Raw genomic sequence first — 26,407 nt, 5'->3', positions numbered from 1 at the left:
AACGGTTCACTTACTTACGGAGACCGCCGAGGGACAGAGGCCTCTCTCAGGTGTTTGCGCCTCAAGGAAGAATCAAGAGGGAAAGAGAGGAACGAAGGGAGAAAGAGGAAGTGACCGAAAGGATTCCAACTATGATTTTTTAAATTAAATTTCAGAGCACTTGAAGCGAATGAATGGCTAGGAAGTACAGAGCACAATGTCGGGTTCTAACCTAACCTAACCTAACCATATCGGTCTAGTGGGCAAGACAGACCCCCTCTATCCACGTTTTTTGTAAGTTTTTAATCTATCAAAAAGTTAAGAGGCCAGGCGCGGCGGCTCACGCCGATAATCCCAGCACTTTCGGAGGCTGAGGCGGGCGGATCACTTGAGGTCGGGCTTTCAAGACCAGCCTGGGCAACATGGTGAAACCCCGTTTCTACTAAAAATACAAAAATTAGCCGGGCATGGTGGAGAATTGCTTGAACCAGGGAGGCGGGGGTTGCAGTGAGTCAAGATCGCGCCATTGCACTCCAGCCTGGACGACAAGATTGAAACTCCGTCTCAAATTAAAAAAAAAAAAAGTTAAAAGAATAATGGCTATTACCTTGGTTCAGTAAGTCTCAGCATGTTGCCAAATTTGCTTGTGTTCTCTTTCTCTCAAAGTGCCCAAGCCCTTCCATTCTCACTGAATCTTTTGAAAGTAAAGTGCAGGCCAGGCGCAGTGGCTCACGCCTGTAATCCCAGCACTTTGGGAGATCGAGACCATCCTGGCTAACACGGTGAAACCCCGTCTCTACTAAAAATACAAAAAATTAGCCAGGCGTGGTGGCACGCACCTGCGGTCCCAGCTACTCGGGAGGCTGAGGCAGGAGAATCGCTTGAACCCAGGAGGCGGAAGTTGCAGTGAGCCGAGATCGCGCCACCTCACTCCAGCCTGGGCGACAGAGTGAGACTCCGTCTCAGAAAAAAAATAAAGTGCAGACAACAGGAATACATCTGCATTCATCTCCTAAGATTAGGACATCCTCCTACATAACTGTAATACTATTAACACAGCTAAGAAAATTAACATTAATTATTCAATAATATTACCTAATATACATCCATATTTAAAGTTCTCCATTTGTTCCCCCAAATTGATTTTATATTTGGGGCTTGTTTTGATTCAGATCCAATCAAGTTTCACACTTGCATTTGGTTCTGTCTCTAGTTTATTTTAATCTACAAAAGCCCTCCTACCTATTTGGTTTTAGTTTTTGTAATATTGACTTTTTTGAAGGGTTCAGGCCAAGTGGTAGGAAACAAGTATGTAAGGAAATGCAAACAAGAGAGAGTTCCTGACGACTGAGGGGAAGGGAAGACTCATCAAGGGCATCTAAATGATTCAAAATTAATAAAACATAAGATTAAAGAAGAACTACAGGCCAGGCACAGTGGCTCATGCCTGTAATCCCAGCACTTTGGGAGGCTGAGGCGGGAGGTTCACTTGAGAATAGGAGATCAAGGCCAACCTGGGCAACATAGCCAGACCTCGTCTCTACTACAAATTTAAAAAGAAAAAAAAAAAGTTAGCTGGGCATGGTGGCTGTATGCCTATACTCCCAGCTACTCCAGAGGCTGAGGTGGGGGGATCACTTGAGCCCAGGAGATGGAGGCTTCAGCAAGCTATTACCTTGCCACTGCACTCCAGCCTGGGTGACACAGCAAGCCCTGTCTCAAAAACCAAACAAAACTACAAAGTTCTGGCTTTTCCCACAGCCTACAAGCCTTCTTTTTTGTTTGTTTCTTGCCTCATAAACACTGATGGCTCTGCTTTGCTGGCACGTAAGCATACATTTTTTCCTACTCTTTGGATAATAAATACAGCACTGCCCAGGAGTGGCACTCAAGACTGAATCTTGAAGAAGAGTAGAAGTTTGCCAAACATGAGCAGGTAATAATTCCCAGAAGAGGATACAAAAGTAAGACATAAAAACTCATCCGTATTGAAAAATCAAAAGACTGCGCGAAAAAGACTGTTAGAAATAATAAACAAATTCAGTAAAAGTTGCAGGATACCAAATCAACATACAAAACTCAGTAGCATTTATATGCACCAACAGCAAACAATCTGAAAAAGAAATCAAAAAAGCAATCTCATTTACAACAGAATATAAACTACGTAGGAATCAATTTAACTAAAGAAGTAAACGATCTATACAAGGAAAACTATACAATACTGATGAAAGAGGACACACACACAAAAAGGAAAGATATTCCACGCTTATGGATTAGAAGAATTAGGCGGGCAGATCACGAGGTCAGGAGATCGAGACCATCCTGGCTAACACAGTGAAACCCCGTCTCTCCTAAAAATACAAAAAAATTAGCCAGGCGTGGTAGTGGGCGCCTGTAGTCCCAGCTACTCGGAAGGCTGAGGCAGGAGAATGGCATGAACCCGGGAGGCAGAGCTTGCAGTGAGCGGAGATCCAGCCACTGCACTCCAGCCTCCAGCCTGGGCGACAGAGCGAGACTCCATCTCAAAGAAAAAAAAAAAAGACAACACTACCTAAAGCAATTTACAGATTCAGTCCAATCCCTATCAAAATACAAATGGCATTCTCTACAGCAAGGATCCCCAATCCCCAGGCTATGGACCAGTACCCGTCAGGAACCAGGACGCACAGCAGGAGGTGAGCGGTGGCCAAGTGAGAATAACCGCCTGAGCTCACTTCCTATCAGATTAGTGGTGGCATCAGATTCTTACAGAGCCTGGAACCCTACTGTGAACTGCACATGCGAGGGTTCTAGGGCGCTGCGCACCTTACAAGAATCTGATGCCTGATGATGTGAGGTGGAACAGTTTCATCCCCAAACCATCCCCCCATCCCTACATTCAGCTCACTTTTTCTAATGTAAATGTCATGTACGAGCGTTTTTTTGTTTTGTTTTGTTTTTGTTTTTGTTTAAGACGGAGTGTCGCTCTGTCGCCGAGGCTGGAGTGCAGTGGCGCAATCTAGGCTCATTGCAAGCTCTGCCTCCCGGGTTCACGCCATTCTCCTGTCTCAGCCTCCAGAGTAGCTGGGACCGCAGGCGCCCGCCACCACACCTGGCTAATTTTGTTTTTGTATTTTTAGTAGAGACGGGGTTTCACTGTGTTAGCCAGGATGGTCTCGATTTCCTTGACCTCGTGATCCACCCGCCTCGGCCTCCCAAAGTGCTGGGATTACAGGCGTGAGCCACCGCGTCCGGCCACGATAGTTTTGTTTGACATCAGGACTGTTTTGTAGAGCGAGGTGGGATAGATGTGGCACGCACCAGCCACAGTTTCCACCGTCCCCAGAGCGTGGAGAGGCAGCGCCACTGCTCTCAAGGTTAATGACAACTCAATAAAGCACTGCTTTTATTTTTTGCAGTCTTCAATTTGAGAAAGGCGAGAAATGTTTTCAATAAATACGGTTCAAAGCATTAAAAAAAAAATTCCTCTGAGTCCATGGAAAAATTGTCTTCCACAAAAGCGGTCGCTGGTGCCAAAAAGGTTAGGGACTGCTGCTCTACAGAAATAGAAATAGAAAAAACAATCCTAAAATCTATATGGAACCACAAAAGACCCCAAAGAGCCAAAGCAATCCTGAGCAAAAAGCACAAAGCTGAAGGCATCATACTACCCAACCTCAAAATCTACTACAAAGCTATAGTAACCCAATCAGTATGGTACTGACATAAAAATAGACACATAGACCAATGGAACACTTATAAATCCATGCATTTACAGCCAACTCATTTTATGTCAATACCGAAAGTACAAAGGTGCCAAGAACATACAATAAGGAAAGGACAGTCTCTTCAATAAATGATTCTTGGAGAACTGGATAGCCCTATACTGAAGAATGAAACTCAACTCTATCTCTCACCATATATAAAAATCACATCGAAATGGATAAAGACTTAAATCTAAGACCTGAAACTATGAAGCTACCAGAAGAAAACACTGGGGAAATGTTCCAAGATATTGATCTGGGCAAAAATTTCTTGTATAAGACTTCAAAAGCACAGGCAACAAAAGCAAAAATAGACTAATAGGATTGTATCAAACTAAAAAGCTCTGCACAGCAAAGGAAACAATCAACAAAATGAAGAGACAACCCACAGAATGGAAGAAAATATTTGCAAACTATCCAACTGACAAGAGATTAATAACCAGAATAAATATAACAAGGAGTTCAAACAACTCAATAGCGAAAAAAACCCACAAATAATCCTATCTAAAAATGGGCAAAGCCATATGTGGTGGTGCTTGCCTGTAGTCCCAGCTACTCAGGAGGCTGAAGCAGAAGGGTTTTTTTTTGGGGGGGTGGAGGGGGTGGGGAGATGGAGTCTCACTCTGTTACCCAGGTTGGAGTGCAGTGGCACAGTCTCAGCTCACTGCAACTTCCACCTCCGGGGTCCAAGTGATTCTCCTGCCTCAGCCTCCCAAGTAGCTGGGATTACAGGTGCTCACCACCATGCCTGGCTAATTTTTTGTAGTTTTAGTAGAGATAGGGTTTCACTATGTTGGCCAGGCTGGCCTTGAACTCCTGACCTCAGATGGTCCACCTACTCAGCCTCCCAAAGTGCTGGGATTACAGGCCTCAGCCACTATGCCCAGTCCCAGGAGGACTGTTTGAATCCAGTTTGATTCCAGCATGGGCAACATAATGAGAACTCATCTCTTAAAAAAAAAAGACGGGGGGAGCAAAAGATCAAAATAGACATTTCTCAAGACATACAAATGGCCAACAGCTATAAGAAAAAATGCTCAACATCACCAATCATCAGAGAAATGCAAATCAAAGCCACAACAAGATATCACCTCATCCCACTTGAAATTTCCTATCAAGAAGACAGGAATTAACAGATGCTGGCAAGGATGCAGAGAAAGAGGAACTCTTGTACACAGTTGGTGGGAATGTAAATTAGTACAGCCACTACGGAAGATTGTATGGAGTTTCCTCCAAAAACTAAAAATAGAACTACAATATGATCCAGCAAATTCCACTACTGGGTATGTATCCAAAAGAAAGGAAATCAATATATCAAAGAGATATATGCACTCTCATGTTTATTGCAGCACTATTCACAATAGCTAAAATATGGAATCAACCTAAGTGCCCATCAGTGGATGAATGGGTAAAGAAAATGTGGTATATATACACAATGGAATATTGTTCAGCCATAAAGGAATGAAATTCTGTCATTCTCAGCAACATGGATGAAACTGGAGGTCATTGTGTTAACTGAACTAAGCCAAGCAGAGAAAAGACAAATATTACATGTTCTCACTCACATGTGGGAGCTAAAAAAGTGGATCTCATGGAGATGGAGGTAGATTGGTGGTTACCAGAGGCCAGGAAAGGTAGTGGGGATGTGAGGATGAAGAGTTTGATTAGTGGACACAAATACAGAAGAAATAAGACCTATGATAGATCAGTAGAGTAACTATAGCTAATGTTAATCTATTGTACATTTCAAAACAGGTAGAAGAGAATAATTCAAATAATGTTCCTAGCATAAAGACAAGATAAATATTAAGGTGAAGGACATCCCAATAACTCTTGATTTAATATTTACACATTATATACATGTATTAAATTATCACATGTACTCTGAAAATATATACATCTATTACACATCAATAAAAAAAACTCATCCATTAAATTCTGTATTATCTTTGCAACTTTCCTGTAAATCTAAATCTATTTTTAAAAAGTTTATGAAAACTCATCCATGGGAATTTAAGGTGGCTGAAGATAGCTGAACACAGTGTAACAGGAAATAAAAACTTTTTAAAAATAGATCAACATGGCTGGGTGCGGTGGCTCACACCTGTAATCCCAGCACTTTGGGAGGCCGAGGTGGGTGGATCATTTGGGGTCAGGAGTTCAAGACCAGCCAGGCCAACATGGTGAAACCCCGTCTCTACTAAAGATACGAAAATTAGCCTGGCGTGGTGGTGGACACCTGTAAATCTCAGCTACTCGGGAGGCTGAGGCAAGAGAATCACTTGAACCCGGGAAACAGAGGTTGCAGTGAGCTAAGATTGCACCACTGTACTCCAGCCCGGGCAACAGAGCGAGACTTCATCTCAAAAAAAAAAAAAAAAAAATAGATCAATACATGCACGGAAAAGGAAAAGGGTTGGAAGAAGGGGTAAGACTGATTCTATGTTGAGATAGTAGAGTTACAGTTTAATTCTTCTTTTGTTTTTTATTTAAGAAAAATGTTTAAATAGGGGCCTTATGTTAGGCACAGTGGTTCATGCCTACAATCCCAGCACTCTGGCAGGCTGTGGTAAGAGAATCACTTGAGGCCAGTTCAAGACTAGCCTGGACAACATAGTGAGACTCCATCTGTATAAAAATAATTAGCAAGGCATGGTGGAGTGTGCTGGTAGTCCTAGCTATTCAGGAGGCTGAGGTGGGAGGATCAGTTGAGCCTAGGAGGTCAAGGTGAGCTATTATCACACCACCGCACTCCAGCCTGGGTGACAATAGAGACCCTGTCTATAAACAAACAAAAAAACACAAGGGACTTGTATGCGTAATGAAAGTCTAGATTTTTCAAAGAGGCCATGATAAGTCACTATAGGGTTCTAAGCAGGAGTAATAGGGCCAGTTTACATTTTTAAGATTGCTCTGGCAGCAGTGTGGAGGGTGGTTTGGAGGGACAGTTAAGATGAGAAAAGACCACAGCAACAGTCCAGGAAGAACAGAGGATAAATGATGACTGTCTGGAACAGACGAGAAATGACAGAAACAGAAGTAAGAAACTCTTCGGGACATGTAATTGGGGACCTCAGACACCTTCCCAGCTGCTAATGTTGTGTTCTGGGTAAGGCTGCCTATCTTTCAACCTAGACTGGTCAGTCAGTATGTCCCATTGTCTGATGTTTTTAGTGTGAAAAGAAGTTGATTAGGTCCCTAAGATCCCTCCAAACCCTACATACACAGTAGGAAGGTATTTTATAAAATCCTTTATTTTATGAGTGGCAATCGTCACCTCCCTACCCAACACATAAACACACATACCCATCTAGTCTTTGTTGTCATCACATTTCCCAAACTGACCGCATGTTAATGTGACTCATGTAGAAAATAAACAAGAGGGGCCCATCACATACACCAAGTTATCAATACTCCTTTCACTATTTCTGCTCAATCTAGAAGACTCAGCTTAGAATTATTTTAAGATTTTATGTTATTTGCAATATTATGGAAAAGTAAGTTACCGACATTCACAAGGTAATAAGCTGCAGAGAACAAGTTTGTTTTGTTTTCCTTTTTAAATTTAGAATCTTGTTTATAACACATTAGCATCATTAACAGAAAAAAAAAAGACCATTTACATAGTAACTAAAAAACCAGCCACTTAAGAAAATAATGTAGTAATCAACCACTACCAGAGAACATAGGTCCTCTCTTTTGATTTTACTGGTAAGTCCAGCTGTTTTCTGAACTTTGTGAGAGTCTCTGTCCGGAATATGGCAAAGCATTCAAGTAAAAGGTAGGAAGTTATAAGTGTGAGATTCTGAGGGATTCTGCCTCAAAGAAGGTTCAGGAATAGCCACAGTCCTCCAGTTTACTCGAACGTTGAGATGTTCCTGGGATGACCAGCATAATTTCCTTTTGAGGAATTTTCACAATTCATCAGCCTCAGGATTCAGGTTTTATAAGACATTCTTCCACATTAAAAAAAAAGACTCTGTCCCATAGAAATAAGTTTCTCATCGCTTCTCCAGCTTCTTGTACTTGGCTTCTGTGAGGGATGAGGGAGAGTTACATATTTTAAAACTGGGTCTTACAAAGACAGTTTTTAGTTAGCATTTCCAGTCAAGTTAAAAAAAATATGTATAATATTGCTAAAAATCTATTAGCTTCAATCTCATCATCTGTCCAAATATACAGATCACTGATCTGTAAAACTTGGAGTAAGAATTCAAGCACAGGCTGGGCGCGGTGGCTCACGCTTGTAATCCCAGCACTTTGGGAGGCCGAGGCGGGCGGATCACGAGGTCAGGAGATCGAGACCACGGTGAAACCCCATCTCTACTAAAAACACAAAAAATTAGCCGGGCGTGGTGGCGGGCGCCTGTAGTCCCAGCTACTCGGAGAGGCTGAGGCAGGAGAATGGCGTGAACCCAGGAGGCGGAGGTTGCAGTGAGCCAAGATCGCGCCACTGCATCCAGCCTGGGTGACAAAGCGAGACTCTGTCTCAAAAAAAAAGAAAAAAAAAAAAGAATTCAAGCACAGACACTCAGAATTGAGAGCCTAACACAGGTTCATGAAGTCCCCACCCTGTCAACAGCACCTACTTAGACAGCTCCACCAGGATGGGGCAGATCTGTCACTTGACCTATCAAGAGCCTTACTAAAAAACTGCCTCTCTCAGTACTGTCCCAGGTGCCCTCTGGAACCAGACTGGAACCCTCAGGAAGTATAAATGTATGTTTCCTCCTTTATGTTCTTATCCTTACACCTTACTCCAGGAAAGCAATTTTGAAAGATACAGAGATTTAAAAGGCCATCAAATAAGCCTCTTACTGCGACATTCCGTTTTTCTATTAAAACCATGAAAGCACCTGGTTTCACAATTTTAACAGAAAAAGGGACTCTGTCACAAATGGTTACTGTGAACCAGGATACCTTCTACGTGGTAAGGTTACCCCTGCCTTCTACGCAGTAAGGTTCACGGTAATCACTGGCTAAATGTAACTGTAGAAAATAAAACTGATTGTTAATCACTACCCATATCGAATCCCAGCCTACTACAAACTACTTTCTTGAAGTAGTCAGCCCTTGTTAAATGATGAAAATAAAATAATCTGTAAATGTTATAAGGACAAAAACAAACTCAGGCCAGATGTGATGGCTCAGGCCTGTGATTCCAGCTACTTGAGAGGCTGAGGTGGGAGGATTGCTTAAGGCCATGAGTTCGAGACCAGCCTGGGCAACACAGCAAGTCCTTGTTTCAAAAACAAATTTTTTAAAGTAGCTGGATGTGATGGTGCACACCTGTAGTCCCAGGTACTCAGGAGGCTGAGGCAGGAGGATCACTAGAGCCCAGGAGTTCAAGGCTACAGTGAGCTATGATCACGTCATTGCACCCTAGCCTGGGTGACACAGCAAGACCTCATCTCTTATAGAAAACAACAACAACAACAACAAAAAACCCACTAAATTCTTTACTTTTAACCATGTACGTAAGAGCCAGAGCCAGTTAGCAAACCACTAGTACTAAAAATACTAGTTTCTTCCTCAAAGGAAAAGTGATCTTTCAAGAAAATCCTCAACTGACTATTCATTTAAGACATATTTATCTACATTATTAAAGGTGCTTCTGCCTTCTCAACTATAAATAAGAACTTGAGCTTTGTAAGCAAACAGACCTGCTTAGAAATATGGCTCTTCCCTGTACTGGCTTTGTGTCCTTAAGCAACTTACTTATCCCCTTAAACCACAGTTTCCTTGCCTACAAAATGCGGATAAAAATCATGTACTTGAACCAGACGTGGTGGCTCACGCCTATAATCCCAGCACTTTGGGAGGCTGAGGCGGGCAGATCACGAGGTCAGGAGTTCAAGACCAGCCTGGCCAACATGGTGAAACCTCATCTCTACTAAAAGTACAAAAAAAAAATCATGTACTTACCTCACAGATTATTGGGAAGAAAAAAAACATAATACAGGCCAGGCCAAAGTGGGCAGATCACTTGAGGTTGGGAGATCGAGATCAGCCTGACCAACATGGAGAAACCCCGTCTCTACTAAAAATACAAAATCAGCCAGGCGTGGTGGCATGCCTGTAATCCCAACTACTCAGGGGGCTGAGGCAGGAGAATCGCTTGAACCCAGACCCAGGAGGCGGAGGTTGCGGTGAGCCGAGATCGCACCATTGCACTCCAGCTTGGGCAACAAGAGTGAAACTTGTCTCAAAAAAAACAAACCAAAAACAAAAACCAAACATAATATATGTAAAGCACTAAGAACAGTGCCTGATATGTCATTAAGTAATCAGGAAATGTTATTTTTATTAATATAATAATAAATTAATAAGATTTTGTGAAGATTAATAGATCACTGTAGGCACACCATAAATGTTAATTATTATGTTTACTAAGAGTATGCTGGCAAGAAGCACTCTTTATTACATCAAAACAGAAGTAAAAACGGTTACCCAGTTTTTTTGAATATGCATCCAACTTGTAAGCTGCCTGCTCAAGAGCTGCTACCTGCTCTTCAATGACATTGATCTGATCCAGATAAGGCTGCAGTCCAGCATCTTTAAAAACAAACAAAAACCTCATGTTTATATGGTTTTATCAACAAGGAATATAGGAAAAGAGTGGAAAAGTAATAATGCTAGTGTCTCTCCAGCTATGCTAAGACAGATTAGGTGGCGTGACATGATTCTGAGCACTAGCAGGGCAGGTGTTTAGAAGACAGTAGCTAGTTGATCAGGCACGACTGTGGCCCAGGACTTAGTGTCTCTCATCTACTAATTTTCCATTCTTTTTAATTTCTTGCTCCTTGAGCAATCTTTCCATTACTGATTCTGTTTCTTGGGTATTCCCATACCAAGAAAGAGCACCCTAGAGACAAGGAACACAAAAATAATAAGTCAATGGAAAAAATATATTCGACTACTCTAAATTAGTGTTTTCCATTATAGAGTTTTTGGTTTTCTGCTTATAGAGTAATCCTTTATGGATTTGTAAATCAATTCATTAGAATCTGGCCACCCTTCCTTTGCCCCCTCCCATTCCAGGAATAAACTGATAAAATCAAGATTTAGAAGCAAAAATAACCATACAAACAAAACATGCTAATCCTCAGAATGGAAGAAATTAATCTTAAATTTGGAATTCATTTTTAGAAAACAAGCTCCCAAAAGACAAGGATGTCATGTTCCCTCCTCTTCTCCATGGCCCCAAGCACAAAAGAACATTAAATACAAACATGTTTAATTACAAATATTATTACTTACATTTCTGATTTAAGTCCTTTAAGTTCCTACTAATGTTTATAGCAATATCTTTCATTTCAAGATACTTCAAGCTGGTGAGTTTATTCATATTTTCCAGGAGCTTATAGTCTTCACTGGTGGCTTGAAAATTAAACAGAAGATGTAATGTCTTTAAGATTTGTCTTAGATCATTAGAATGTGGGAGTATAAGCTAAGTGGTAGTTCAAGGCAGGACCAAGGAAGTGTCAAAAGAGTGGGCCACTTTTGATCTATGACATTTTTAACTCAGCCTATGTACTCTGAAAGTCTAAGTAGAAATTCAGGCAACAATCAGAAAACTATCTAAACCAAACAAGATCCAGAAGGTTCAGGATCATGGTTACAAAGGGAAATGATAAACTCATGTCCTAAGAAAAGGGAGGTAAAATAGTCTTGGTACTTCTACAGCATGAAAACATTTAACTTATATACATATAATACATATACTATCAGGCTGGGCGCGGTGGCTCATGCCTGTAATCCCAGCGCTCTGGGAGGCCGAGGCAGGTGATCACGAGGTCAGGAGTTCAAGACCAACCTGGCCAAGATAGTGAAACCCCATCTCTGCTAAAAATACAAAACAATTAGCCGGGTGTGGTGGCAGGCACCTGTAATCTCACCTACTCGGGAGGCTGAGGCAGAGAATTGCTTGAATCCAGGAGGTGGAGGTTGCAGTGAGCCGAGATTGCGCCACTGCACTCCAGCCTGGGTGATAGAGTGAGACTCCATCTCAAAAAACAAAAAACAAACAAACAAACAAAAAATATATATATATACACACACACACATACTATCAGCTAGGACCTCACTACTTCTTAGTAACTCGTTTATTACCATGTATAATTCTATATTGCATTTTATGCAGTGACATTTCCAAACCATCTGTCTGCTTCTCATATCCTCAGTTCTTTCCCTATCCCCATTCAAAGCAAATGGTCTCTACTCCAATTTTCTTAAACGCCAAGTCCATTAATATAAGCTGCTTCAACCTGTCTGCCTTACTTCTTTTGTTTTTTGTTTTCTCTCTGCCTTACTTCTAAACTTCTCTGGATCTTAATATCTTCCCAAGAGGCAGAAGTGTTCCTATTCTTGCCAAGACAACCCCCTCCTCTTGCGGCCTTGATCCCAAACACTTCTAATTCTTCAGGGCCTCTCTTCAATCATCTCCTTTCACTTGCATTTCCCAATTCTCCCTCTCTCCTGGCACCTTCCTCTCTATATAGCAATATATTCAGATTTCTTCCAGCTCAAAAGCACTCTCTCTATTCTGCTACACCTATATCATTTGCTCAGTAAAGCAAAGGAGCTTCACTGCTAACAATTTGAAAAAGTAGCTGACACTCACTACATCCTCTTCCTTACCATTTACTTGCATATACCTTGTAGTCTGGTTTTTGGCCCTATCATCCAGAGATTACATGCTCCAAGGTCATCCGTGCCCTGCTAACCGTGGCATTTGCTCAGTTCTTATCCTCCTAAACCTCTCCATGGTCTTGGACACTACTGATCTCTTTCTCTTTGGGAAATGCTCATTTCCTTTGGCCGCTATGGCATTGTACTACACCGATTTTCTAATCTCTAACTGCTCTTCTTAGATGTCTATGCCAGATCCTTTCTTATCAGACCCCCTTAACTATCAGTTCTCAACTTTTTCTCAGCTGTAACACATAACTGATATTTACATAGGTAGCACATACCTATGGGCATTCCCAGGCTTATGCTAGAAACTAGCATAGTTTAAGAGGAAATATCAATTTACTCTTAAATTCAATAAAGCATTTGTGCAAGTAAGAATAACAATCATAGGAAAATAACAATTTGCTTAAAATTAATTATATAATAAATCATTTGGAAACCTAGGTACTTTAAGTGTTATTAAAAACAAATTAAGTCCACCACACAGCCATTCCCTGACATTTTAGCCTAGGCTCTCTTACCTACTTCTAAGCTCTTCCTTGGCAATCTCATCCTGCACAGCCTCCAATCACACCACTATGAAAGTGACTCCGAAATCTGTTTCTTGTGCCCTGATCAGTCTCTGAGCTCTGGAAACCAATGTACAAGTCACCTGAGTTCCCCAGTTACATCAACAAGCAGCCAACCCAAAACTGAAAACATTTTCACACTAAACACAGTTCCTCTTTCCAGCTATTTTGGCTGATGGCACCACCCAGGCTTAAAACCTCAGATACATCTTGGCCTGCTTCCATCCCTCAATATCTACTTAAACAAGTCCTATAAAGTCCACTTCTATAATGTTCTTGCACCCATGTTCTCCTTTCCATTCCTTTTACCACCACTCTGCCTCAGATCTTCATTACTTTTCTTTTCTTTCATTATTATTAGATTACTTGGAGCATGTAACCTCTGGATGGTAGGGGAAAAGACAAGATTACAAGGATGGAGTTGTGCTATGTTGCCCAGGCTGGTCTTGAACTACTGGCCTCAAGCAATCCTCCTGCCTCCCAAAGTGCTAGGATTACAGGCATGAGCCATGGTGCCTGGTCCTCTATTACTTTTCATCTGAATTATTGCTCATCTCTCTCTGTTCTCTCTCCCCCATATCTACGCTCTCATATTTATACTGCTATCAAATTAGTCTCTCTAAAACAAAGGTCACAGCTAGGCATTGCCCCTCATGCCTGTAATCCCAGCACTTTGGGAGGCCAAGGTGGGCAGATCACTTGAGGTCAGGAGTTCAAGTCTAGCCTGGCCAACATGGCAAAACCTCATCTCTACCAAAAATTAAAAAAAAAATTAGCCAGGCGTGGTGGCGTGTGCTTGTAATCCCAGCTACTTGGGAGGCTGGGGCAGGAAAGTTGCTTGAACCTGGGAGACGGAGTTTGCAGTGAGCCGAGACTGCACCACTGCATTCCAGCCTGGGCAACAAGAGCGAAAACTCCGTCTAAATAAAATAAAATAAAATAAAATAAAACAAGGGTGACATATTCAAACACCTAGAAGCCAGCAAGATAATGTAAATGAGTAAAGTAAGCCAAGTGTTTGCACATTAAATGCATAAAAAAATTATTCACTTCCATGAAGAAATGTGCTTCCCCTTCTTGGAATATGCGATCCTCTTAGCCCACCATTTACTTTACCAGTTTTGACAGAGCCATTGGTATAGAAAACCATTTCTGTACTGCTACTAATAAAAATAACAGTAGAGAACAGTGATCAATGGCACTTAACACTAGTTCCCAGTAAAGGGGAGAAAACAGGAAGTGGTAAGGACAAGTTAGATAGCACTAGTCCTTTTAAGAGGCAGCTGCTCAGCTCTAGCCAATTATAGCCTTGAAAGAATGCAGGGGCTAGTAGCGCCAAATCTTTGGAATTGTTAAAGAGAAGCCAAAAACCTACATTTTGTTACTTGGTTTCTCTTGCTCAAAAATAAACAAACAAATAAATAATCAGGCTGATAACTTACAGTCACAGTTGGGTGCAGTGGCTCACACCTGTAATCCCAGCATTTTGGGAAGCTGAGGTGTTAGGATCACTTGAGGCCAGCTTGGGCAATGCAGCAGACCTCATCTCTATTATTTATTTATTTAGGACAGCGTCTCCCTCCATCAACCAGGCTGGAGTGCAATGGCACGATCATAGCTCACTATAACCTCCACCTCTCAGGTCAAGCAATTCTCCCGTGTCAGCCTCCTGAGTAGCTGGGATTACAGGCGTGTGCCACCACACCTGGCTAATTTTTGTATTTTTAGTAGAGGCAGGGTTTCGCCATGCTGAGCAGGCTGGTCTGGAACTCCTGACCTCAGGTGATCCGCCCGCCTAGGCCTCCCGAAGTGCTGGGATTACAGGCGTGAGCCACCGTGCCTGGCCATATTTTTTTAAATAATAATAATAATAAAAGAAAAGTAATGAAGATCTCAGGCAGAGTGGTGGTAAAAGGAATGGAAAGGAGAGCATGGGTGGAAGAACATTACAGAAGTGGAATTTATAGGACTTGTTCAAGTAGATATTGAGGGATGGAAGCAGACTAAGATGTATCTGGGGTTTTAAGCCTGGGTGGTGCCATCAACCAAAATAGATGGAAAGAGGATCACTTGAGCTCAGGAGTTCAAGACCAGCCCAGGCAACATAGTGAGACCCTGTCTCTTAAAAACAGAAAAAGAAAAAAAAAAATTACAGATTCACAACCCCTACTATTCTGTATCAAGCCTTTTCTCATAGATTCTGGTTCACAAATTTAGCTTACAGTAATTTCCTGGGGAAGTGAAACAATTTAATAAATGTTTTTGAGATGCTGTACTGGACCAGACTTCACTTTCTTTCTTTTTTTTTTTTTTTGAGATGGAGTCACACTCTGTCGCCCAGGCTGGAGTGCAAGTGGCGTGATCTCAGTCCACTGCAACCTGCAACCTCCACCTCCTGGGTTCAAGCGATTCTCCTGCCCTAGTCTCCCCAATAGCTGGGATTACAGGCGCCTGCCACCACGGCCGGCTAATTTTTGTATTTTTAGTGGAGACAGGATTTTGCCATTTTGCCCAGGCTAGTCTCAAACTCCTGACCTCAAGTGATCCACCAGCCTTGGCCTCTGGGATTAAAGGCATGAGCCACTGCGCCCGGCCCATACTTCACTTTCTGATCCTCCTCCACACATAGGTCATGTGTCCACTTGGAAACAATCAAACACTAGTCATGTCCCAAAGGATGGGTTATCAAATCCTCAGACCAAACTAATAGGTCCCTAAATCTGCAGGTCACTCCCCGTTCCTCAATTTCATTTCTCTTTATCCCAGTAAACACATCTTCTGCTTTAGCCAAACACACTGCTTGCACATACCACCTCATTCACTAGTTGTATCATCTCCCCCTTTTCCACCAATAATTCCCTTCACAACCCTGCTCAAAATACACTTTCCCCAAGGAAGCACTTCTTGATTACTGTTGCTGGATATGAATTCTTTTTTGTTATTGTCTTCTCATTAGTCTATGTTACAGAGCCCTGCAGAGTTGTATTCTCTTTCTCTCCCATTCATGACCTCCCCAAACTTCCAACAGGCCTGTCTCAGGGCATGCAGGGTAGGAAGGGAGCTGCAGACTGATGCTGCTAACCATCTCCCAGGCCTCCTGGGCCAAACCGCACCCGAATCAACCCAGACCCCGCCTCACCCGTCAGTTCCCCAGTCAGGTAAGTGGCCATTTTGGAGAACATGTCCCGGCAGAGCTCAGTGATGTCAGCTTCAGCAGGCTCCTTTGCTTCCTCAGCTGTCTCCACGGCGGCATCGTCTGGGCCAAGGGAGAATGACTAAGTGTCCCGCCTACACCCGGTGCTAATCCAGCCAAAGCAGCCTGTTCCGACATCCCTCCACTTGCCTTCATTCCACCAAGTCGGCTCCATTCTCCATCTGCCATAATTTCAAGTCCTTCACTGCGTGCCTGCCCATCTGACACACCAACTCGCCTCCCTCGCATCGCCCCTCGCCCACACCCGGCACCCCCGCTAAACCATCCCAGTCACCCTGACAAGAAAAACACTCGCGCGCAGAGACAAGTGCACTCCTCTCACCAGCCCGTTCCTGCCAGGTGAGCCACCACACACTCAACCTCGCCCTCCCAAGACGGAGCCCCAGGCGCCCCACCGAACGCTTCCTCCCAATCCATTCCGGGTACCTCGGGCGGGCTCATCACGCCGGGTAGCCAGGACGCCCTCGGCTGCCGCCGCCATAGCGGACCCTGCGCTGTTTCCGGGCCGGGGTGCTGCGCATGCGCACTGGGTGTGCCCCGCCCACCCGGCGGGCCCTGCAGTCCGGCGCCTAGCGGTCCAGTACAGCCTCAGGTCTATGACACAGCAAAGGGCGATTCCGGAGCCGAAATTGAAGCTACGCCAGGCTATTGTGAATTGATCCACTGCCAACAGTCGCGACGTCTAGGACTGAGGGCGAGCTCATCCCTACAGTCACACCCTGGAGGGATCACTTATCTTGTACCACTCACGACCCGTCTGGGATAATCAACCCTGTTTGTGGCCTGCTGACCAAAACCACTGAAGACGGGTTGCCCCCTCTCCTGACACTCCGCACTGGAGTTAGTCATCAAAAGATTGCTCAGGGAATCCAAAGTTTTACAGGTTGTCTCGTCCACACTTTGGGAAACCTTCAGGCATTGATCCCTGGTCCTAAATACTCTCCCTCCCAATGTCCTGGGTTAACTAACACCAACTCACTGGCCCCTATTGCTTAAACTGCAGGCAGGCATCTACTTCTCTTCAGTTGATACAGCCTTTCTTGAAGAAAGCTTGGACTGTAACTTTTTTAGGGCTGAGGATACACTCTGGTTATCTTAATTGCATTTAAGCTGTTTCACAAGCCTCCTAGGTGTACAGAGTACTTAATGGGATGGGAGAACAGGAGTGAGTGAAAGAGATGGATGAGAAGAAGTGACTGGGGAGCAATCGAAGGTGCAAAATGAGGAGGGATAAAGGCCACAGGAGAAGGGATAGGAGATATTCAGCAGGCCTCAGGCAGGCTCCTGGACACCCCAAATCTTGGTAGTTTCTTATCTTATCCCTGGTTATCCTCCCTCTGCACCCTCTCACCCCACCCCGATGCCAGTACATACACACACACACCAGCTACCCCTTATTCCCAGCCCTCCTGCCCTGACTGTCTCCACCCTGAGGACTGAGCCTCACTTGTCACCTGTCCCCACTTTTCCTATGGTGCAACTATAGTAGCCACTATTTCAAGCCATTCCTGCGAGCCAGAAGTTCTTTTTTTTGAAATAGAGTCTCGCTCTGCCACCCAGGCTGGAGTACAGTAGCGTGATCTCAGCTCAGCTCACTGCAACCTCCACCTCCTGAGTTCAAACGATTCTCATGCCTCAGCCTCCCAAGTAGCTGGGATAACAGGCACGTGCCACCACACCCGGCTAATTTGTTTGTATTTTTATTAAAGACAGGATTTCAGCATTTTGCCCAGGCTTGTCTGGAACTTCTGGCCTCAAGTGATCCACCCAACTCAGCCTCCCAAAGTGCTGAGATTCCAAGCGTGAGTCACTGTGCTGGGCCTAGAAGTTCTTATAGCCCAGCTCCTTCACATCACTGCACCTAATCTATACCTCCTAGAGAGCATGAACCTTTTCTAGCCCAGGCACATGGATGGCCCACAATTTCAGCCTTTCTTTCCTCTATAATACCAGAAGCAAATGCAAAGTCCAAGTTTTCCTAAGGAGTTTTATTGATAGCCACCATGGAAACCCACATGGTCTTATGGAAGAATAATGTCAGAACCCACCACATATTAATTCAAAGATCTCTGAATCCTGAGGTCATTTCCTTGCCTGATTCCCTTCAGGCTCCATTTTTATCTCCCGGTTAAAGCCCACTCAGTTTCCAGGTTCAGTGGACCAAGAGACAGCCTCTTGCAGAAGATCCTTCATAGACTTTGCTCCAGGAGTGCCTCACACTTAACTCCTCTGCAACATTGGAATCTCACCACGTGAGAGTCTCCTCTCCTCTAAGGCTTCCTCTTCTTTTTTATAGGGAACCTCTATGGGGGAAAACGAGAAACCCATTGGTGCTAGCAACAAATATTGGGATGCACAAAGGATAAGAATAAGATTCACCTGGGCAGTAGGAAGACCTCTAGATACTGCCTACTCTCTTGGTTTCTACCTTTTTCACAGACCATGGCTATCCAGGTGCTTAGGAAGAGCCATTACCCTCCCTCTCTTTATCCTGTTTGTTAACATTTTTTTTAAATTAACACACAGAACTAAGTACACAGGGAGTAAAAGGCCCAGCGGAAGATGTTATTTCACAGAGCTATGTGGCAACACACAGAAACACTGAGTCACAAGCCTAAGCATGATGCCCACCACACACAGAAACATTGGCTCAAAAGGCCAGATGCAGGGTGGGGCTCAGCAGCAGCCATGATGGGACCTGTTGTCCTAGAAGCGCAGGGGATGTGGCGAGGGGGCCTGTGCGGAGGCAGAGTGAGGGAAGCCTGCTGTCTGATGCTTTAGGCCCCCTTCCTCACCACTTTCCTGCCCACCCTGGACTCCCCAGGGTTCTGGGGTCACAGCTGGGGCTGGCTGCGGGTGCTTCCAAATAGCTTTTTCCTTCTGTTGGAAGAAGAAAGGGACAAATCATTTGAAGAAATAGTTTGTGTACCACTTTTCTTTTCTCTGTATCTGATTCCAGAGAACTCAGACTGCTATAGACTGTGTCCCTCCCAAATTCATCTGTTAAAATTGTAACCCCCAATGTGATAGTATTAGCAGGTGGGGCCTTTGGGAGGGGATTAGATAGTGAGTATGTAGCCCTTATGAATGGGCTCACGCCTGTAATCCCAGCACTTTGGGAGGCTGAGGCGGGTGGATCACCTGAGGTCAGGAGTTCGAGACCAACCCGACCAACATGGAGAAACCCCATCTGTACTAAAAATACAAAATTAGCTGGGTGTGGTGGCACATGCCTGTAATCCCAGCTACCTGGGAGGCTGAGGCAGGAGAATCACTTGAACCCGGGAGGCAGAGGTTGCAGTGAGCCGAGATCGCGCCATTGCACTCCAGCCTGGCCAACAAGAGTGAAATTCCATCTCAAAAAATAATAATAATAAATAAAATTTAAAAATAAAATAAAGGAGACTTCCCTTACCCCTTCCACCGTGAAAGGGCACAGCAAGAAGACAGCTCTCTGTGAATCAGGAAGTGGGCCCTCAACAGATACTGAATCTACTGGCATCTTGATCTTAGACTTCCCAGCCTCCCAAACTGTGAGGAACAAACTTGTGTTGCTTATAAGCCACCCAGTCTATGATAATTTATTACATCAGCCCAAACAGACTGATACAGACCATCTCATAGTGGCCAAGGCAGCCCTTAGGCCAGGGCAAGCAACTTCCAGGCCTTATCTCCATGACCCATCTCTGCTGATACACTAACCGCTGTGAACATGTTTCCCCAGGAGCCTGAAAACATACGTCTTTCAAAAATGTTCTTGCCCCACCCACTGAGTGGAAAAGATGGCAGAGTTCAGCCGTGAGGAACTAGGAGGACCCGGTGAAGGGCCACTCACCACGCCTGGGGAGGGAGCCAGCCACCTGTTCCTCTCCAGCATTTTCAGCTTTGAGCCTACAGCATCAATCTGGGACACTACTCCTTCCAGGACAGTCTCCAGCTGCAGAACTCTCCTTGTGAGCCTGTGTGGGATTTGAGAGAGACGAATGGAGCAGAAATCTGTGTCTGGGGGCTGGATGTCTAAAGAGGCAGCGTTCGCAGAAGGGCATGTGTCTGGATTGGAACAAGGAAGGGAAGACCCAGCCTTGTAGGCAGAATTAAAGGGGAGCAGAGGTTCTCCCTGGGGTAGGACAAAGAATTGGAAAGTTGTGGGGAAAAGTACAAGATAGGGTATCATAATAGAAGTGTTGCCAGCCCTGAACCAGCCCTTCTTCGCTGCACGTACATATAGAATTCATCTCCTGAAACCCAGCCTCCTGCTCTGGCAGCCTCTGGACCCGATTCACCTTGTGGGCTGCTCACAATGGATCGACCTAGTTTCTCAATCTCAGTGTTGAGGGCCACCTGCTAAGGAAGTCAGAGGTTAGAAGGGAGGAGATAACTCTGAGAAGCCATCAGCTCCTGTTCTATCACCCACTCTACTGGGATCTCAGGACCAAGGCTCAGGTTCTAGTTCTTGCTATTCCCCTTCCCTCCCAGACTCTGGAGACAATAGGGTCAGGGTGGTGGTGCTGGACCAACCTCTGGAGGAGTCACCTCTCAAAGTAAACACAAGATCCTAGAAGCCTTGATGGATGAGGTGTTTACTAGAGGCCAACTCATTTTAGCAGAGGAGGGACACTACCAGTGTTCTTGGCACTTTCTAGGCTGCTGTCACCCTGCTTTTGACTTTTTTTGGTCTACACTGGATAGGGATGGAGCAGGCACAGCAGGGACAGCCAAGAATCCAAGTTTGAAAATTCCCAAGAGAAGGCAAGTCCTCGAGGGAATTATCAGTGATTCTGGGCAATTGGTCATTTTTCCCTAAGCCTATGTTTTAGAGCATGATTCTCAACCTTGGCTATGTATTGGAATCACCTAGGGAGTTTTAAAAAGTACTGATGTCTAGGCTCCACACCCAGAGATTCTGGTTTAATCGGTCTAGAGTGTGTGTCCTGAGTATGAAGATTTTTAAAGGCCCCCCAGGGTATTCTAATGTGCAGCAGTTTGGGAACTACTATTCTAGAGAGTTCTTTACTGTCTATCTGTGGGAGAGTTTTCAGGGTGGGTTTGTGTTCTAGGTGTGTTGGGGGAAGGGGAGGGTGAGCTATTTCCTTCCACTGCCTCTCCACCCATCACCCCGGCTCACCCTCTCTTCCTCCAGGTCCTGTCGCATTTTTTCCTGTTCCTTCTCACCCAGAATACGATTCCCATCTCTGTCAAACTTGGTGAAGGTGGCCGTGAGCTCAGTGATTTCATGCTCTGCGTGTCCCAGTCTGAGAAGAGGATGATGAAATGATTTCTGCCCAGCTGTGGCTGTGACCTCAGTTATGGACCTCCTCACTCTTTTGCTTGACTCTGGCAAAAGTTTTGCTTTCTGGAAAAGAGGTTCTCCAAAGTCTAGCAATCTTACCCCCAGGAAAACACTTTGTTCTATTTCTTCTTCCTCCCCTGACTCCTGCTCACTAGGTTCAGGGCCTCATGACCTCCTACAGGGATTATTGCAAAATCTGTTTGCCTCTAAATAAACTGCTATCCCCCAGCTTCCCCTTTACTCCCTACCCCCGAAATCCATCCTCCATAATACAACTAGAGTAATTAACCTTTCTAATATTCAGATCTAAAAATGTCCCTTCTTAAAATCCCTTCTGGCACCCTATTCTTTTGGCAGAGTGGTAGTGTGGCCTTTCTCAGTGTGGTTCTTGCCTGTTTCTCTGGTCTCATCTCCTGCTATGACCACCCCCTCATCCCCGCCCCTTTATTTAATACCTTAGCAATGCTCAACTACTTATTCCTCCTGTGTATGTTGCTTGGTTTCAGACCTCTAAGCTTTTGTATGTGCTTTCATCTCTTCTTGGAAGAGCCTTCCTCTGCTTGTCCACTTGTGAGCTATTCATCCTCCAATACCCTATTTAGACATTACCTCTTCCAGGAAGCATTCCCTTAAGCTCAGAGATAGAATTGATCACCCTCTACTCCTAGTCACTTCTGTTGAACTTATTCTGTGATTCAGTTTATTTGCAAGTCTATAAGCTCTTAGAAAACAAAGACTTTGTCCCATTTAATTATGTCGTCTCCTAATCCCAGCACTTTGGGAGGCTGAGGTGAGTGGATCACTTGAGGCCAGGAGTTTGAGACCAGCCTGGCCAACATGGCAAAATCCCATCTCTACTAAAAATACAAAAATTAGCTGGGTGTGGTGGCACATGACTGTAGTCCCAGCTACTCAGGAGGCTGAGGCATGAGAGTTGCTTGACCCAGGGGAAGCTGAGGTTGCAGTGAGCCAAGATTGTGCAACTGCACTCCAGCCTGGGCAACAGAGCAAGACTCTGTCTCAAAAAAAAAAAAATTATGTTGTCTGTTACTCAGTGCCTGATCTGCAGCTGGTGCTCACAATGTATTTGTTCAATGTGTATTAATATGTTTGACTGGGAATCAGGGAGTGAATGGCTAAAGGAATAGATGAGTGTTTGTGGGGAAGCATAGAACAAAAATCAGAGTTTTGTGGGAGTGGGGTGTGTATTCAATGATTAGGGAATTATTACATTGGTTCCTAAGAGTTGTTCAACAAGATCCAGGTGTTATAAACCACGGTCAGAGATCTTTAAACCAAGGGCACAGTTCTGAAGGTCAGGAGCGGAGACCTACGGACAAAGATCTGAAGCCTGCAAGTCAAGATCAGAGGCCCCTAAACTAAAACCAAAGGCTTATAAGCAAATGAAGTATGGTTGAGGGTTGAGGACTTAAGAGACTGGTATTAGAGAAGGCTGGGTCTCTGGTTGCTCACTCCCTTAAGGTGTTGGTGAAATCCTCAAACTGGATCTCCTGCTCCCCACCCTGCAGGACTTTCTGCACATCCGAAACCCTCTCCTTCCTCAGACGCAGTCTTAGTAGGGTCTTGTTGTAGCCCTGAAAGGGAAAGGAAATAGGCACAAGTTCTCACAGGCTGCTCACTCATCCCTGGTCCCCAGCCCCACCCATAGTATGCCAGGCTTCCAAGATAAATTAAAGGCACACAAGGGCACAGGCACCTCAATCAGTCAGGAACAGACCAGGACACAGAGCCTTAGACTGGGGCACTGATGGAAATGTGTAGCTCAAGGAGACTGAGCAGTCACCTGTTTCAGGAGGTCAGAAAGTTGCAGCTCATCCTTCTGTCCAGCCAGCTCCTCCTTGACCTCTGAATATGTGTCATTGATGATGGCCAGGAACATGTTCTGGAAAATAAAGCGGGGACCTGGGTCCTCACCCCCAGACCCACTGAAAGGATTGAGCCCACTGACCCCATTAATGTCCAAGACACGTGTTCCAAAGGGGTCAGTGCTCTCAACCCCTGTTCGGTAGCCCACCAATCCCTGGTCTCAAGGTCCCCAGAGCCCAGCCTTTCAGCATAGTTCTCTTAGAGATGGATCATGCTTCTTGACCAACCTGGTGTCCTCACTCTCAGTTGCTGTGGTAACCTTTCTGACCACAGAGATACAATAACATATGCCACAGACCTCCTTCGTATAAGGGCCCATCAATCATTGGAACTAGAAGCTTTTCAGGGTGAGAGTACAATTGTGATCTCTTTACTATCTACCCCCCAATCCATATCTGTATCCCCATCCATTGATCAAATAAAGAAAATTGCTGGCCTTGTTAGTAAGAATAAAATCCAAGAGCTGGGCACAGTGGCCTACACCTGTAATCCAGCACTTTGGGAGGCCAAGGCAGGCAGATTGCTTGAGTCCAGGAGTTAGAGACCAGCCTGGGCAACATAGCAAAACCCTGTCTCTACAAAAAGAAAACAAAAATTAGCTTGATGTGGTGGCTCCTGACCATACCAGTGGTCCTATCTACTTAGGAAGCTAGAGTGGGAGGATAGTTTGAGCTTGGGAGGTGGAGGTTGCAGTGAGCTGAGATTGCACCACTGCACTCCAGCCTGGGTGACAGAGTGAGACCCTGTCTAAAATAAATAAATAAAAATCCAGATTTTTCACGGTTGGCAGGGAGAGAGAACTACCAAGTAGTGGCAGTAGAAATCAGCATGAGATCCCCAGTGGAAGGGGAGTCTTGGACAGTCGTAGAAGCTTCCAGGTGCAGCTACTGCTCCTCATGAGGCACTTTTCTCCCCATTTCTATCCTTGGAGAGTGAGGGTTTGATTTTACTGAGGAAGTCTGCAGGTTCCCTTATACTCTGCAAACCTGCAAACTGACCATGCTGGCTATACTACATTAACCATCTCTCAGAAGATCGACATCTGCCCACCCCACTCACTCTCCATCCTTGATTTGAGAAACTTATCAATCCTGAGTGAGGGACATACTGGGACCAAAACTCCACGCTGCAGGCTCTCTGTCCCCACCCCCTCAGAGAGACCCTCACCAGGAGCACGAAGAAGACGAAGAAGACATAGGTGACAAAGTAGGCAGGGCCCAGGATGCGGTTGGCATTGTCGATAGCGTTGTAGTCAAAGTCTCCGAGGATTATCCGGAACTGAGTGAAACTGAGAGACCAGGTCTGGGCTTTACCTAGAGCCTAACAAACACCCCCCATCCCACTTTCCTAATCAGAGACAGACCCCTCACCATACGTCCACCCCAATCTGATAGACACAGGGCAGGGTGCTTAGATTATTTGAGCACACACACCAGGGCTTCTGGAGACCCTCACGCAGATGCTTTAAATGCAGACATGCCCACACGCACGTACGCATCTTCCCCAAGGATATATACACCCATGGAGCTGGAAGGTGAGGGGCCAGGGAGGAGTGAAGGGGGCAGGACACACACATGCACTTGATGAAAGTGCTAAAGTTTTCCACTTGGGTCCCGAAAAGCAGGTAGCCGAGTTGGGCATAGGCGAAGAAAACAATGAAGAACATGACGGCGAAGCCCAGGATGTCCTTGGCACAGCGGGCCAGCGTGGAGGAGAGCTGGGTCATGGTTTTGTTGAAGCTGATGTACTTGAATATCTGGAAGGACCATGTTGAACCAAGGGATGAAGAAGGAAAAGGGAAAAGCATTGAAAAGTCCATGCCAAGGGCTTATGGAGGCCACAGGAGTTGCCAAGCCAGACAAAGAAAATGAGACACATATTGAAGAAGGGAGAATGATACAAAAATTAGCTGGGCGTGGTGGCACACACCTGTAATTCCAGCTACTTGGGAGGCTGAGGCAGAGAATCACTTGAACCTGGGAGGCGGAAGTTGCAGTGAGCTGAGATTGCACCACTGCACTCCAGTCTGGGCAACTGATTGAGGGACATACTGGGACCATTAAAAAAAAAAAAAAAAAAGCCGGGCATGGTACCTCACTCCTGCAATCCCAGCTCTTTGGGAGGCTGAGGCAGGTGGATCGCTCAAGTCAGGAATTCGAGACCAGACTGGCCAACATGGTGATACCTCATCTCTACTAAAAATACAAAAAGTTAGCTGGGTGTGGCACATGCCTGTAATCCCAGCTACTCAGGAGGCTGAGGCAGGAGAATTGCTTCAACCCAGCAGGGAGAGGTTGCAGTGAGCTGAGATCGTGCCATTGTACTCCAGCCAGACAACAGAGTGAGACTTCGTCTCATTAAAAAAAAAAAAAAAAAAAAAAAAAAAGTCGGGGGTGGTGCCTCATGCATGTAATCCTAGCACTTTGAGAGGCTGAGGTAGGCAGATCACCTGAGGTCGGGAGTTCGAGACCAGCCTGGCCAACATGGTGAAACCCCGTCTCCACAGAAAATACAAAAATTAGCCAGGCATGGTGGTGGGTGCCTGTAGTCCCAGCTACTCAGGAGGCTGAGGCAGGAGAATCACTTGAACTCAGGAGGTGGAGGTTGCAGTGAGCCGAGATCGCACCACTTCACTCCAGCCTGGGCAAGAGCAAGACTCCATCTCAAAAAAAAAAAAAAAAAAAAAGGAGAAAAGGAGGGAGAATGAGTGCACCTTGAAGCAAAGCTGAGTGTGGGAATCCCAGGTACCTTTATCCAGGCGAAGAAGAGGTTGACAGCATTCATGTTGTTGTACTGTGTCTGCCAGAAGGCGAGGAACTCAAAGTCTGCATACGTGTTTGGCTGCTGCAGGAGCTTCCCCATGAGCCGATTCACCTCAAGAGTTCGGAATATGTGGAAGCCCACAGCCGCAATGGAGAGCTGTCACACAGGGGTCATCGGGGTGTCAGAGAAGGCAAGGGGATCTCAAGGGAAGTTCCAAGATGAGGCCCCAAGGGAGAGCCAGGGTAGGTAAGACAGGTGGGAAAAAAGC

At 45.0% G+C, this 26,407-nt stretch overlaps 2 protein-coding genes across 6 annotated transcripts in view; both read right to left on the bottom strand.

Annotated features, from left to right (window-relative positions):
* Window positions 1–6,958: 6,958 nt before the first annotated feature.
* Window positions 6,959–16,763, bottom strand: BLOC1S2 (biogenesis of lysosomal organelles complex 1 subunit 2). Of its 4 annotated transcripts, XM_063628313.1 has the most exons (6): window positions 16,522–16,570; window positions 16,329–16,360; window positions 16,125–16,241; window positions 10,983–11,102; window positions 10,173–10,277; window positions 6,959–7,755 (listed from the first exon to the last, which is right to left on the bottom strand). In XM_063628313.1, the coding sequence occupies exons 2-6, from the start codon at window positions 16,351–16,353 to the stop codon at window positions 7,724–7,726; spliced, it is 399 nt and encodes a 132-aa protein (XP_063484383.1). In that variant the 5' UTR covers window positions 16,354–16,360; window positions 16,522–16,570; the 3' UTR covers window positions 6,959–7,723. The 4 variants fall into 4 exon arrangements, with proteins under 4 accessions (XP_063484383.1, XP_055108331.1, XP_055108343.1 ...); XM_055252356.2 differs by lacking the exons at window positions 16,329–16,360; window positions 16,522–16,570 and adding an exon at window positions 16,626–16,763; XM_055252368.2 differs by lacking the exons at window positions 16,329–16,360; window positions 16,522–16,570 and adding an exon at window positions 16,626–16,748 and having other exon boundaries at window positions 6,959–7,752.
* Window positions 16,764–18,167: 1,404 nt separating this feature from the next.
* The window catches only part of PKD2L1 (polycystin 2 like 1, transient receptor potential cation channel), a 40,071-nt gene continuing 31,831 nt past the window's right edge, over window positions 18,168–26,407 (bottom strand). For both annotated transcript variants that reach the window (XM_055252121.2, XM_055252111.2), the window contains exons 7-16: window positions 26,125–26,295; window positions 24,951–25,132; window positions 24,544–24,664; window positions 23,294–23,392; window positions 22,963–23,084; window positions 21,325–21,451; window positions 20,422–20,540; window positions 20,035–20,158; window positions 18,995–19,079; window positions 18,168–18,502 (exon numbers count right to left, since the gene is read on the bottom strand). In XM_055252121.2, the coding sequence (XP_055108096.2) occupies window positions 18,420–18,502; window positions 18,995–19,079; window positions 20,035–20,158; window positions 20,422–20,540; window positions 21,325–21,451; window positions 22,963–23,084; window positions 23,294–23,392; window positions 24,544–24,664; window positions 24,951–25,132; window positions 26,125–26,295 (1,233 nt within the window). In that variant the 3' untranslated portion in view covers window positions 18,168–18,419. The remainder of the gene's footprint in view (window positions 18,503–18,994; window positions 19,080–20,034; window positions 20,159–20,421; window positions 20,541–21,324; window positions 21,452–22,962; window positions 23,085–23,293; window positions 23,393–24,543; window positions 24,665–24,950; window positions 25,133–26,124; window positions 26,296–26,407) is intronic.

This window comes from Symphalangus syndactylus, chromosome 2, assembly GCF_028878055.3.
Source record: "Symphalangus syndactylus isolate Jambi chromosome 2, NHGRI_mSymSyn1-v2.1_pri, whole genome shotgun sequence".
Taxonomy (NCBI): domain Eukaryota; kingdom Metazoa; phylum Chordata; class Mammalia; order Primates; family Hylobatidae; genus Symphalangus; species Symphalangus syndactylus.
Note: the sequence above shows the minus strand (reverse complement) of the source record. Positions and strands in the feature narration are given on the sequence as shown.